This window comes from Alligator sinensis, unplaced genomic scaffold (assembly GCF_000455745.1).
Source record: "Alligator sinensis unplaced genomic scaffold, ASM45574v1 scaffold499_1, whole genome shotgun sequence".
Lineage (NCBI taxonomy): Eukaryota > Metazoa > Chordata > Crocodylia > Alligatoridae > Alligator > Alligator sinensis.
The window spans coordinates 3925031-3938585 of NW_005841864.1; the positions used below are offsets into that span (position 1 = coordinate 3925031).

The 13555-nt window shown below is 37.2% G+C and overlaps 1 protein-coding gene across 1 annotated transcript in view; it reads right to left on the reverse strand.

Annotated features, from left to right (window-relative positions):
• Window positions 1–13555, reverse strand: part of ADGRB3 (adhesion G protein-coupled receptor B3) — a 738716-nt gene that overhangs the window by 121774 nt on the left and 603387 nt on the right. Inside the window, exon 19 of the mRNA XM_006016642.3 lies at window positions 11609–11711. Coding sequence (XP_006016704.1) covers window positions 11609–11711 — 103 coding nt within the window. The remainder of the gene's footprint in view (window positions 1–11608; window positions 11712–13555) is intronic.

Consider the following 13555-nt stretch of genomic DNA (forward strand, 5'->3'; position numbering starts at 1 on the left):
TCAGTTGTCAGTTGCCCCATCTGGGTCAGCAGGGGTCCAATGTTGCCCCTGCTTTTCCTCCGGCTCCCCACATATCTGAAAAAGGACTTCTTATTGTCCTTGATGCTCAAAGCTAGCTGGAGTTCAGTTGCAGCCTTGGCTTTCCTGGTCTGCTCCCTACAGGACCGGACCAGTGCAGAATAATCCTCCTTGGAGGTGACTCCCATCCTCCACCCTTTGTAGGCCTTTCTTTTTAGCCTCAGGAGGTCTGCTAGGTCCCTGGAGAGCCAGGGGGGCTGCTGTGCCCTCTTGCTGCCTTTCCTCCGAGATGGAATAGACTTAGTTTGTGCTTTGAGGATCGCTCCCTTGAGGAGCAACCACTCCTCTTGAACTCCCCTCTCCCTGTGGTCACGGTCCCTTAGGGCCTCACTGACAAGCCTCCTGAGCTTGTCAAAATCGGCTTTCCTGAAGTCAAGGACTTGCGCGTTGCTGACCGACTTGCCAGCTTTTCGGCGGATGGTGAAGGTGATCAGCTCGTGTTCGCTGTCACCCAGCTTCCCATCGATCACTAGGTCGCTGACTAGGTCATCCCCAGTAGCCAGTACCAGGTCGAGCAGCACTTTGCCTCTTGTTGGCCCGTAGACTTCTTGAGTCAGGTAGAGGTCATCCACGCACGAGAGGAAGCTCTACGACCGCTCAGATTTTGCTGAGCGATCCTCCCATGAGATGTCTGGGTAATTGAAGTCACCCATGACAACCATGGTCCTGGAGCAAGCTGCCTCAGCCAGTTCCTGGGCAAACTCCTGGTCAAGCTCAGGACTTTGGGTGGGAGGTCTGTAATAGACTCCCACCATTGTGTCTCCTGTGCCGTGTCCCCCACAGATTTTAACCCAGAGGGTCTCCAGCCGTCCACCCTGGTTGCCAATATCGGCTTGCAGGGACGTGTAGCTTTCCTTAACATAGGAATATGTTAAGGAAAAAATTTAAGAATAAATTTAGGAATTTATTTAAGAATAAATTTAAGAATAAACCTATAAAAATTCTTAGGTGCCTATTGTTTAGTTAAGAAAGACGTGTTGTTTAGATATTTGTGAAAGCTGAGTCAGTATTCTTTTTAGGGTTTAAAAATCTGGCTAGGATATATTTTGAATGGTATAGAAAACATTATGGCTATGCTTGGATGGCAGGCCTTGATGATAAAAGTAAGGAAGCATCAGGGTGCTTATGGTATAATGGAAAAAGACAGTTTTTGCTCAGTTGTTGAGGTTTTATGGATTGGTCACTCTAGGGGTTTTATGGGCAGGGGGATATGAATATATACAAGCAAATCTCATGACAGTTCTTGTATGACACTAATGCAGGCCTGACATGGATACTAGTCTGTGATTCATAGCAAAACCATTTTTATTCCTGTATCATACAATTGGAAAGCCTCAGTTCAGTGACATGTTATTACTATTCTGTATTTACTTTAAAAGATAAGCAGTCTGAAAATGAAGGTTTTATAGCAATAATTAAATTGGTAACACTTACGCCTGAATTCTGATTGACATGACATAAGAGGATATGCAGTAAATGGCAGAGACTTGAGAGTCCACTTAAATATAAGAAGTGTAAAATCTCAATGCAAATAACAACAGATTTAATATTAATCCCATCTTTTTAAAACCCAAGTTTCAATAGCAGTAAGTTCTGACATGTTGGGCTTTGTTGTCCTGTATAGCTCAGCTAAGCTTGTTAAGGATACCATTCTTACTCTAAGCCCTTGCCTAATTTTAAATGGTATTTAAGGAATAATAAATCCACTTAGATGCCCTGGCTTGGGGAAATTATTTAATGAATATAGTATGAGATTGCGACTTTTACAAAAAAGAATCATTCACCATAAATTATATGCAGTTCTACTAATTATAGGCAGATACGTAATCACTTGCAGTACAACATATTGTGCCAACCTTACTCATACTTCCTTCCAACTGCTGGACTCCTTTTGCCAGCTACATTTCAGTTTTCTTCAGGAGAAAAAGATATTAAAATGTTTTTTCCATCCTGTTTTCAAAACCCACATGTCTAGTTCAAGCTGAACTTTCTAACATTACAAAAATTCTATCAGCTTTAACAGCTTGAGGCCTTTTTATTACAAAAGTGTAAGTTTCCCCACAGGGAAGTCTCATGGTTACATTCATTAAGAAAGGGCATGATTATAGCCAAATTCTATGTTACTTAACTTTACTTTGAGAATTTTCCTTTTACAATTATTTCTAGGACAATTTTCTGTTCAGTTGCACAACTATCTATAATTATTTGCCCACAAAAGCCTACTTTGTGTAGATTCTGACAAACCCATCAAAAGTGGAAAACAATAAAACATAGCCACTGTCATGAAATTTAGATCCTAAACTTAGCCACATGAGAACTGTTATCATTTGGTGGGTAATTTCCTTCACATTCTAATATTACTTTTGACTTCAGTCAATCAAAAATTAATCTATGTAAAACAAACAAGCAGAAAACCCACTACCTGTGCAACACAAGGGCAATTTATCTCATGACTGCTCACTGCTGATCTTCCTGTGCCTTTCTGTGAAGCAGCTGGAACTGACTACTGTCAGAAGCTGTATACTGGACTAATTTGATTTAGTATTGCAATTCTTATATATATGGTTTTCTATGTTGAGATGCTACAGAAAACAGAAATTCAGGCATAAAGGATTACTGATTAACTAGTAAGCTCTATTTCCAGAACTGGATATACAGAACTGGTAACTAAGAACAACAACAAAACAAAGTCCATTGTTATATTAGCTTATGATCTCCATCTCTGGGCCCAGGCTTGACAGAGATATACATGGCAAAAATCCGTGGTTCACATAAGTAGAACAATGTGCATGGTTAAGGATTATTAATGTAGCTAGGGATGGCAAGACCCAACCCTGGATCTGTCAGGCAATGAAGTACAAAACAGCTAAGGAAAGAACTATTATTTCCAAGTTTGTAATCAGTGCGCTCCAGTAGTCATTTCCCGTATAGTACGCTCCCTTGAAACTACAAGATAAAGGGCCTGAGGAAATTGTTACTGAGATAGAAAACGTATAAAAACAGAAATTTAAAACTGTAAAAATGAACTTGACAGTGTTTCATCAAGGTTGAATTTACCATATGTTCCTGAATACGTATAGACACAACAGGGAGCTGTAGAGAAGTGCAGAAGGAATGTTGTACTGTAACCTTATTGCACTAAATTTACATTCTTTTGCATCTATATAATGTTTGTCTAAAAGGACTCCATATTTTTTACATTTGTTTTGGTTTGGTACACAGGAGGTATATTGATTTAGCAAATTTATTATTATGAGATCAGTTTACCATTAAATATGGCCCATATGATTATGTTTAAAGTATTACTTTACTAAGCATCCATTTAAAAAGATTTGTGCTTTTATACTTATTTTGGTTTGTGTTACAAGAGTATTTATCTATATCTGAATATATGGAAGTGTGGTAATCCTGTTCCCTGAAGTGAAGGGTTAACAAGCAAAAATTTACCTTACCCAGCAGTACAAAAATCACCCAAAATTTGGATTGTTGGTGGTGGTGGTGCTGTTGCTGCCGCTGTTGCTGCTGTTATTACAATCATTATAATTATCATTATTATCTGCACTTAAAAATCCTGCTCTACCACTTCTACTTTGGCAAAAGGTTCTTCCTCCACATTACGTGAATCAAAGATCATTTAAATGGCTCTAAGCTGATTCATAGCCCACTGATTACTCTGCTACTTAAACTGGAATCCAGTAAACAAGCCCAAAAGGAATGGAAGGAAGGAAGGTGTGAAACCAGATATAGCTATTTGAATCATCAACAGATTGCCTAAAATGACACAAACAGGTGTTTGTGTGGGGACGAGCTATTTCTCTTCAGGGTTGTGGGGATGACTTCCAGAGAAGAGGAAGCAATTAAAAAGAGGTCTTGAAGAACAGAGGGGGAGAAACTCCAGTTTCTGGAACAGCAAAACGTAATGTCCAAGTGTTATGGAAGATGTGACCCTGCATTCTTCAGGGGTAAATGATGATAACATTTTAGGATGCCTGAAATAAGGGCATTTCCCTTTTTGATACAGCTTTTTAGAACACCTAGCCAAAGTTCATAACAGGAGACTGAGTATTGTAGATAATTTTTACATTTTCTTAATTTCATTATGATATTTTTTTCTGTAACATGATTGAAGTGAAAAAAAGTCTAATTTGTTTAAGAAATCCCAAACTGACTGGTAAAGTTGACACATTTTGAGTAAGAGACTGACCAGCATTCTCAAAAACAATATTAGTGTCCTCTGAAACAGGTTAACGTTAACATGTTTACTGATCTTGGGTAAAAAGGACCTGTTCTCCAAAGACTCTTCTGGGAATCAAAGATTAGAGAGTGCCTTCTCCTGAATTAACAGGTTTAGTCAGAGTTTGACATGGTAAAGCAGTATTTTTAAACAGACTTACTTTTTTATTCATTGCCAAGGGCTCTATAGTAGTTAACTAGTTTGCAGTTCCTGAACGTGCAGAATTTAGTCACATATGGTAAATGCACACTACCTATAGCCCCTTGTACCTGGTAGTCCTTTCTTAAAGGATCTCACATAGTTTAATGACAAGTTGTATCTGCCCTTCAAAGAAGCCCACCATATTCTGCTTCCACAAAGAAGCAGTAGTAAGAATCAACGGGCAAGGAGTTAAAATAGCATCCGGGTGTTGACAAGAATAGGAAGATATTTGTGGCCAGATCTTCGGCTGTGCAGATGGGTGACACAGCTTAAATGACACCAATTTAAGATGTCAGTTACGGAATGTTACTTCCTCAACTGTAAATTACCTACTACTACATTGTTTTCTAACACAACCATAATGCTGTTTGAACAGTTATTCTGTATGTCCCAGCTGCTTGTGAGGTCTCCCCTGAGGTTTTTTTAGATGTGCTGAAATTGGCTCTCCTAACTCCACCATATGTGGCACTGTCATAAAGAGGTGGCAGATATGGGTCAATTAACTCTGCTAGAAGAGCATGAATACCACATGGTATCAGACTTATGGCACATTATATTTTATGCAACTGCTAAATTCTTTCCACACAGGAAAGGTGTGAATGACCCTCCTCCCTTTCAGCAGGCCTCGATCTCCCAGTAACCACCTTTTTTTCTTCTGCTTAAGTGGGTGCATCTACACGTGCAATTCATGAGAAGGGATAAACTCCGGGGCTGTATGAGCAGGAGTACCCTGCTCCTGGGTGCAGTATCTACACATGCCCCTGGGACAACAGCAATTTGAACTGGGCAGAGCAGGCACAGGCTGGCAGCAGGCTCAGGGAGTTAGCCCTGGGCTCTGGGTGGCCGTTTTGGGTGGTGGAGGGGCTGGCTGGGGCATGAGAATGCTGAAAGTGTAGAGCCGTGTGGCTAGGCAGCAGGCAGGTAGGGGTTAGGCTGACCTGGCACTATTTACACCCATGGTCACTGTCCCCCATGTACTTTTCATCACAACGAATGATTCTGTCATAACAGTATTGTCCCTGACAGAACCCACTGGGCACATCTACACGCGCGCATTTACTGCATGCGTCTACACATGTATGCCCATACTATGCAGTAAATATGGTTACTTACGCTGACTTGAGCATAAATTTGAGACCTGCATCATGCGCAATACTGTTACTGCGCAATAACGCACGTGCAAAAACCAGTTGCTGTGCAATAACAGGTGTAGTAGATACCTTACTGTGCAGTAACACTGCATGTGTGGACTGACTTTCCACACACAGAGTTAATGCGCTTTAATACACGTGTAGATGCTGGCCTAATCCCGCTTACTGTACAGTAATTTATTGTGCAGTAAATTTAAGCTGGCATGAATGCACGTGGAAACACACCCACTGTGTCCCCAATGCACACAGTGTGTATTTGCTACTCCTGAGAATTTCTCTCAGGCTGTGCTCCCCTGTGCTGTTTTTCACTATGCTGTGCCTGACTTACTGTGATGACAGACCTGATGAAGAATGTCTTACATTTGAAAGCTTGTCTAGCTTCATCCTAACTACATAGTTGGTCCAATAAAAAGATATTACCCTAAGAAATCCCTGCCTTTTACATGGATATGGGTAGAATTCCTTGGGGAGTCTGCTTCCAATGCTAATCTAAACCTTGTGCAACCTTAATTACCCAAGGAGCTTCTTTAGAGAGTATGGTAGGGACATCCCATACTGGAACCCATAGTGCTGGTGGCTTTTCCCTTCATTTTCTTTGCTCACCCAGGTGCCAGAGTGGATGGGAGGGGCAAGGATTTCTTAGGGTGATATATTTTATTGGGATAGAGTTAAATAAGCTTTCAAATGTAAGACAGTCTTTATCAGGTGGATGGGAACATTCATTTTGTAAAAAGAAGCAATTTTATAGGATTACTTTGACCATTTGCTCAGAAACATCTAATGCAAATTACAGATTAATAACCTGCAAAATGTAAGGGGTGTTTTGCTTGATAATTAAGCTATCCTTATTCCTCATAAGCAGTTTATAGGAACTGCTGATTAAGTTTCTTTGTATTTTAGGCAGTCAAAGAGATTTTATTCAAATTTGCCGCCTTGTTTCTCCACCCCCTGATGTGCTCCAACTTTTAATAAGGAACAGCTTTTATGGCTGAATTAAAAATCATGAATGCAAAGAAGGGATTATCACCAAAATGGTATAACAGGAAGCATAACAAATATGATGTTGCAATTAGACAAGGGTGACACAGAATATTAACCATACTGTGATGATCTATCTACCTTTCACTGCCCCTGAGAGATACAGTCTCTTTCCCTGATAGGCACACGTAACTCTTAATACAGTTAACAGAATCTGTAAGTGTGAACGAAGGGAAGAACATACACTCCTGAAGACACCTGTTTCTCAAGAACCCCCACACAAGCTCTATGTGTTAACTCTTAAAATCAGAGGCAGATAACAGAGAAAAGAATTAACTTCCCCCCATCTGTAGGATGTATCTTGCTGTTTATTTTAAACTTTATTTAGGACTGTTTTCTTCACAAGGAAAATACGCAAACAGTATTTATTTACCTCAGATGGCTAATGTGTTGTTATTTACAAACAACTGTTAATGAAACAGTGATAGTGTTTCTGACATGATCATTTCCAAATGTGCATACACTGAAAGAAAAAAGGCCCAATACTAAGGCCCAATAACATACTGGAGAGAAAAGAATCTCACTTGTTAAATTAAGGCTGGAGCATAATCAAGATTTTTAGCTTTAAGTAACAGTATCCATGTACAGAAGGAATCACCCATCTTTCTCAATTGCATAGAAAGCAACAACAAATGGATAATGTGAAAACATTTACATGATACACACAGGCCCTCAAATCACTTATACTTCCTAAAATAAATATGACAGTCTCTACAAAGTGAAAACACAGGATTGTGTTGACCTTCTGAATTCTAATCCTATTACAGACATGTTAAAGTAAAATAATGCAGTTACTATTTTAAACAATAGTTTTAACTAGGAAAAACACTACTTTGCAGAAAAAAGTATCCAAGTATTAAGAGTAATGCTTTCTATCTTACTCCATCTGCAACACTGATTATCAGAGCCAAATTAACCCTTTAGTGGCCCCTAGTAAACAAACTCTTGGGCCCCAGGCTGGTCAAGACCCCCCTCCTCACCCCAGCGCTGCCACCCGCAGGGAGCGGGGCTAGGAGCCACTACCAGGAAGCAGCCACCATAGTGGTGAGGCTGGTGGAGGGGATGGGAAGGGAGGTGAATGGGGTCATTCGCGCGGCTGCCACAGGGGGTAGGACTGGGACCCCCTGCAGCTCAGGGCACTAGGCATGTGCTTTGTTCGCCTACACATTAATCCAGCCCTGCTGATTATATTCACAAAGGATCATCAGGGAAATTTTAATCAACTTCAAAGCATGTGGGGAACCTTAGCTTCCAACAACCTAAACATGGGCTTAACAGAACAACATATCAAAAGTTGATTTATGCTTTAAGAGCATTTCAACAAGATTTTTCTCTATTTGGAAATTTTGTTGGAAACACATTGAAGAAAGCAAACCACTTTTCACTTATGTCTTTCAATAAAGTGCATAACCTGTGCAGCTATGAAGGAATAAAAAGAACATGACTTTATGCTGACAAAAGCTATTCTAACTCTTCCAATAGGTTCCATCCTTTGCTTGCACCAAATATCTTAAAACAAGTTAAAAGGCTTTATGGCCTAGGCCTCAGGTCTATTGTCTGATACCTCAAGTAAAAAAAAAAACTAGTTCACATACTGAGAAGGAGGAAATTCTGCCTTTAAACCTCAAGTATTTGAAATGTAAAAGCTCTTCCAGCTTTCAAGACTTTAAGCTACTTCTGCAGAACCTTATCTGTACACAGTGTGTCCATTTCTGCTGGTAGGAAATATCATGACCTTTTTTTTTTTTTACTAAAAAAGACAGTATCTACTTTAAATAGAGAAAGTACAGCATTTCAAACTCACTTAGTCCTCATTAATGTTTCATGAACATAGGAAAGTTATATAAAACCACAAAAGATACAATCATCCTTAAGATACGGTTGCTACAGCTAACATGCAGAATACTTGTGATATATTTAACAAAAAATAAAAATTAATTAATAACCTTCACTTTGGCAGTGCAGAAGAGCCAAATTTATTCATATATTGCCACAGAATGCACAGAAACTTTCTTATAGGAGCAGGGATTTCTTGAAGTTGGAGAAGTTTGTAAAGAAATCAAAACTGGTTTGTGAATTAGTTAAAGCAAAGAGAGAAATATACAAACTGTAGATCAAGACAGAGATATTCTTTCTGTAGCGGACACATCTTTGTTTTGCTTACGTTTACATACTGCTCCAATTTATAATTAGAACTGGGTTCTCATCAGACCCAAACCTCTTATTCTCCATAAAGCACATGCATAAACAGAGAAATTCAGAACCCTGTTTCAGGTCTATATCCAATTATGAAAATCACATGTTGGCCTGTATAGCAGTTTGAATCAAAACATCAAATGTAATAAACATTGTCAAACTTTGTGGAAGTCATCATGAGCATACAGATACTGATTAAATGCCCAGATACCTGGGTGACAGTGGTCCTACAAGAATGAAAATGGAACAGAACAGAAGTCAAATCTAACAAATGAGGTCCATCTCTATAATACATGGAAAAAATTCTTCTTGTGCTTTCATGTTTTAATACTTCCGATTACTTTTTAAATACCAAAGCATGACTGTTCACCAAGAAACAATTCTTTCAGTCTTGAAATAAATTCTTCTCCTGAGTAACAACTTTAGGATTTGCCACCCAAATCTATAATCTACTCCACAAATGTAATTGGTTTTTATTTTTAGGTAATAGCATCAATATCAGCTCAAATAAAAGATTAATATCAAAAAGCCTTTTCTCTTCAACGTGGAAAAGATATAGTTCTTCTTGTAAGTCAAACTCATATTTCCCATTTAGCTGTTGTGGAAATCTAAACCTGGGGTCCAAAAATCAAACTATATTTTTCTCCATACATTAATATAAAAAATAAAGAACAAATAATTCATTCAAATCCAAGTTCAAGCAAACCAAATTCTTAAGGGCATCGTCATTCAAAAAGGGACTTAAATATATGCTAAATTCACAATAATTTCATATGCTAGACATATGCACAGCTTTCTTTTCTGGAGCTTAGAAATGGGCATGGTGGTTAAAACCCATTTTGATAAGTGACAAAGGAGATATGGCTTTAAAGAAAGAACCATGCTCGGCCCTTGATCCATCTAATATTCTCCCTTGTTATTATCAATTCTGTAGATGTATCGGGGCAATTATGGATTGCAGAGAGTAGAAATGTACAGAGAAGAATGTGTTTCTGTTGATTTGGGGTTTCTTTTTTTAAGATCACAGCATTTAAAATGTAAATTTTATTAGGCCTACATCACTACATCATTGATTGCCTTGGAAGATCCCCATTCATAGGTTCTCCTATTTTCAAAAAGAATTTGAGAAAATAGCCAAGTATCTTTGGAGACTGAAAAACAGAGGTGGGAAGACTGAAGAGACATTTAGTAGAGTGAAGGTTTTCAAATGAGTTGGATTAGAAAGCGTGACACATTTCCAAGTGAAACACATTTCAAACATGACTTAGGCTCCTTAGTCACTTGAATAATTTTGAATATATTCTTTTTAAATCTGCAGCTGGACAGTTTCTGTTAAAGTCAGTGATAGTTGCATTGCTTCTTTCTGCAAACTCACAACAGGTAATTATATAATAATTCATAATAATATATTAAAGTAATTTATATGTATATATTTAGAGGTATATTTTTCAAAGTATTACCATTTTGTCCTAATTGAATTGGAGCAATTGAGTTCCATAGCTAATTTCTTAAGTATTAGATTAAAAAGAATAAATAATTTGGAGGAATAGACTAAAGCAGTGGTTCCCAAACTCTGACAGATTGTGCACCACCAATTTAAAATGATACAACCTTAAGTACCACCAGCAAATTTTTCAGTTCAACCTCGAGTACCACCAGTGTATTTTTGTCATATACAGTAATTATAATAAATCTATTAATGCATACCACTGACAGGTTGCCTGCGTATCATTGGTGATATGTGTACCACAGATTGGGAACTGCCGGACTAAAGGAAATTATGCCTGAACTTTAGGTTTTTTGTCAAAAATATATTGTGATTTGATAGCTGAATGATACATTTATTGCATGCTCAGTGAACTGTATGAATTTTATAAGAACAAGATGTATTATTTCTTAAAGACAACTCCTGTTCAATGCAAAATTTAACAGTATTCTATTACAATCCCACACAACAATTACATTATATTTTCTCAACCTTTTGAGCAGTTTTATTACATTTTAAAACAAGTGTTTTGTTTTTCTCAGAAAAGTTATCTGGTTTCACTTGGAAATGTGTGATCACCCAAAATATAGAAAGAACTTCAACTGGTAATGGTGGCCTGCTTTAGAGAAAAGGACAAATACTGATCGTGTCCACTAACAAGCTGAAATAAGGTTTTGCTGTGATTACTATCAGTTCAACAGTAAATAAGGTATACTACTGATCTATAACCATTTGCAAGCAAGTTTGAATAATTATGTATCTGTATTGTGCCCCTTCAGCCTTGCTATAACATTATTTTGTGCATGTGCACATTTTCACGAGTAGTACTCTTAACTTCTGAGCAATTTAAACTTGTCTTTGGAGTGTCAGGTTGTTAATAAAAAGAGAAAAAACATTGTAGCACAATCCTATTACAACTATTATAATGAGCCAGAATTTGTGCTTTTGAAGTTTCATGTCTTTGAACTTTTTAGGCTTTGAAATTTAGTTATAAAACACAAGTCTACCACAGAGAACACAGCTTATCCAGAAGGAATGGTACCAAAAGGGATTTTTGGAAGCAAGAAAAACATTAGGACATATGTTAAATAATTTCTTTGCCTGTTACTATTTTACCACAAAGATTTTCCAGTCTTGTTAGGATGGATTTGTATCTAAATATAATAAAATAAACACAAATAAATAAATAGATATTCAAACACAAATCAATATAATTGTTCATACCTTATTCTGTGTCTGGGTTTGTCCAACCAGTATAAGGATATTTGATGAGATAATAGATAGGCAGAAATTAATCAGAATTATTGATCTCTCAGATCTGATGTACCTGTCAAAATAGAAAAATACAGAATAAAACATTTCTAAAGCCATTTAAAATAAAAATAGCAGATCATTTATAAAACTTTAATGCAATTCGTAGGAATTCTGGCAATACTTTAAGCTGAAAGAGCTCTGTTGCCAGAATGTCAAAGGTAAATTTTTTATTAAATTGATACTATATAAACATAGCATTTGGAAAGGCTATTTTTACATTACATAACCTCTGATTTTATCAGTGTCTCAAGATATCATAAACAAGATTGTATTAGTGTTTCCATTAAGATCAGCTGGTATTCTTGATATGACATCATATGGATAATAATGTGACTGCATAAATTCAGATCAATAGTAAGTTTATATTGCTGCTCTTTAATGGGAATATTCAGAGAAAGGGAGGTCCACAGCTGGCATAAATCGGTATAGCTCCATTGCAGTAATTGACTTTAGTGGAGCTATGCTGATTTACATGAGTAAAGGATCTGGCCTACAATGTATAATTAAGATGTGGTTTAGTAGATTATACCATGGGAGTGCATTCTTAAATGCTTACTTTATTAGGGTAATTATAACATACATTAATCTTGAAGTTAAGCTACATTTAAAACATAATTTGTGTGCAGAAGCAGAAATACAGTAAGTCCTTCATGTTCATATGAGCAAATACCAAAAATAGCTGATTTTTGTATATATGTAGAGAGTAAATTATAGTAGTGAGCATTACATAGTCTCTATTGCCAACTTCTGTCATATTATTCATTTTACAAGTGTATTATGAAAATGGTTGATGGGATAACAAAGTACAAATTCTTCATCAGCTACTTCCTTACAAATTGTGAATGCTCTCATTTTAAAACATAATATGTTATGTGCTAAAGAATAGTAAAGCAATAACAAATATTTAACCTAAGCATATCACTGGTCTGCTTTTCAGAAATGCTGGTTATCAATATTGCCTATTATAATCAATGGGGGTTGTGAATGCCAATTTCCCTGAAAACTGTATAATTTAGTAATACAATTTGTCTTCTTAATATGGCTCAGCTGATCTGCACTTAGGTGCATGCTCATGAGTGAATTTCAGGGCACTAGTGAACATGGGCTGCATCTGTTTGAAGTGCTCTTTGCTCACCTGTTTTGATCTAAGTTAAGGATGCCATGACATTTTTCATAAAAGAGTACACACCAAGCCTGATACCATGGCAAGGGGATACGTGCTATTGTAGATAAATACAAAATAGTGCATTTGTCTATATAATCACTTCACTACCAATCTCTAGCTCATTATTAGTGAACTGGATCCCAACATCAAATATTGGAGCTCTGGGCAAAGCATAGGGGTATCTTCAAAGTGTGGGTAATTATAATGCTCATTAATTTAGAGACCCACAAGAGTGTTTTGAGCCAGGCAAAATCAATGTAAATTTAGCAAATGCACCTTATTCCAGTGTCTAGCCTTTCATTCCTAATGCTTTGGTTTTGTGAACAGTACCTGAAATGAAAATGAATGCTTTCTAGTTTTTCATTTGGATGAGGGAAAAAAACCCAATTTTAATTTTTTTATTAGATCCAAATAGAATTTTCCCCATATTTTTCAAATTGGGGCCAAACCAAAAGATTCATTATTTATAGAGCACTACTTTTAACTAATAATACCACAGTTCTACAGTTGTTGATGTTTCCTGTGTGGTGTTTTGATTCAAGCCAAACTTCAGACATTTTCTGCTGTATAAAAATATGCCCAAGGATGATATGTCCATGCTCATAGAAATGTAACAATAAGCGATGGGAAAATTATTAGCATCATAGTCCATCCTTCTCCTAGGGCAAGTCTGTTGACTAAAGTACATTCCT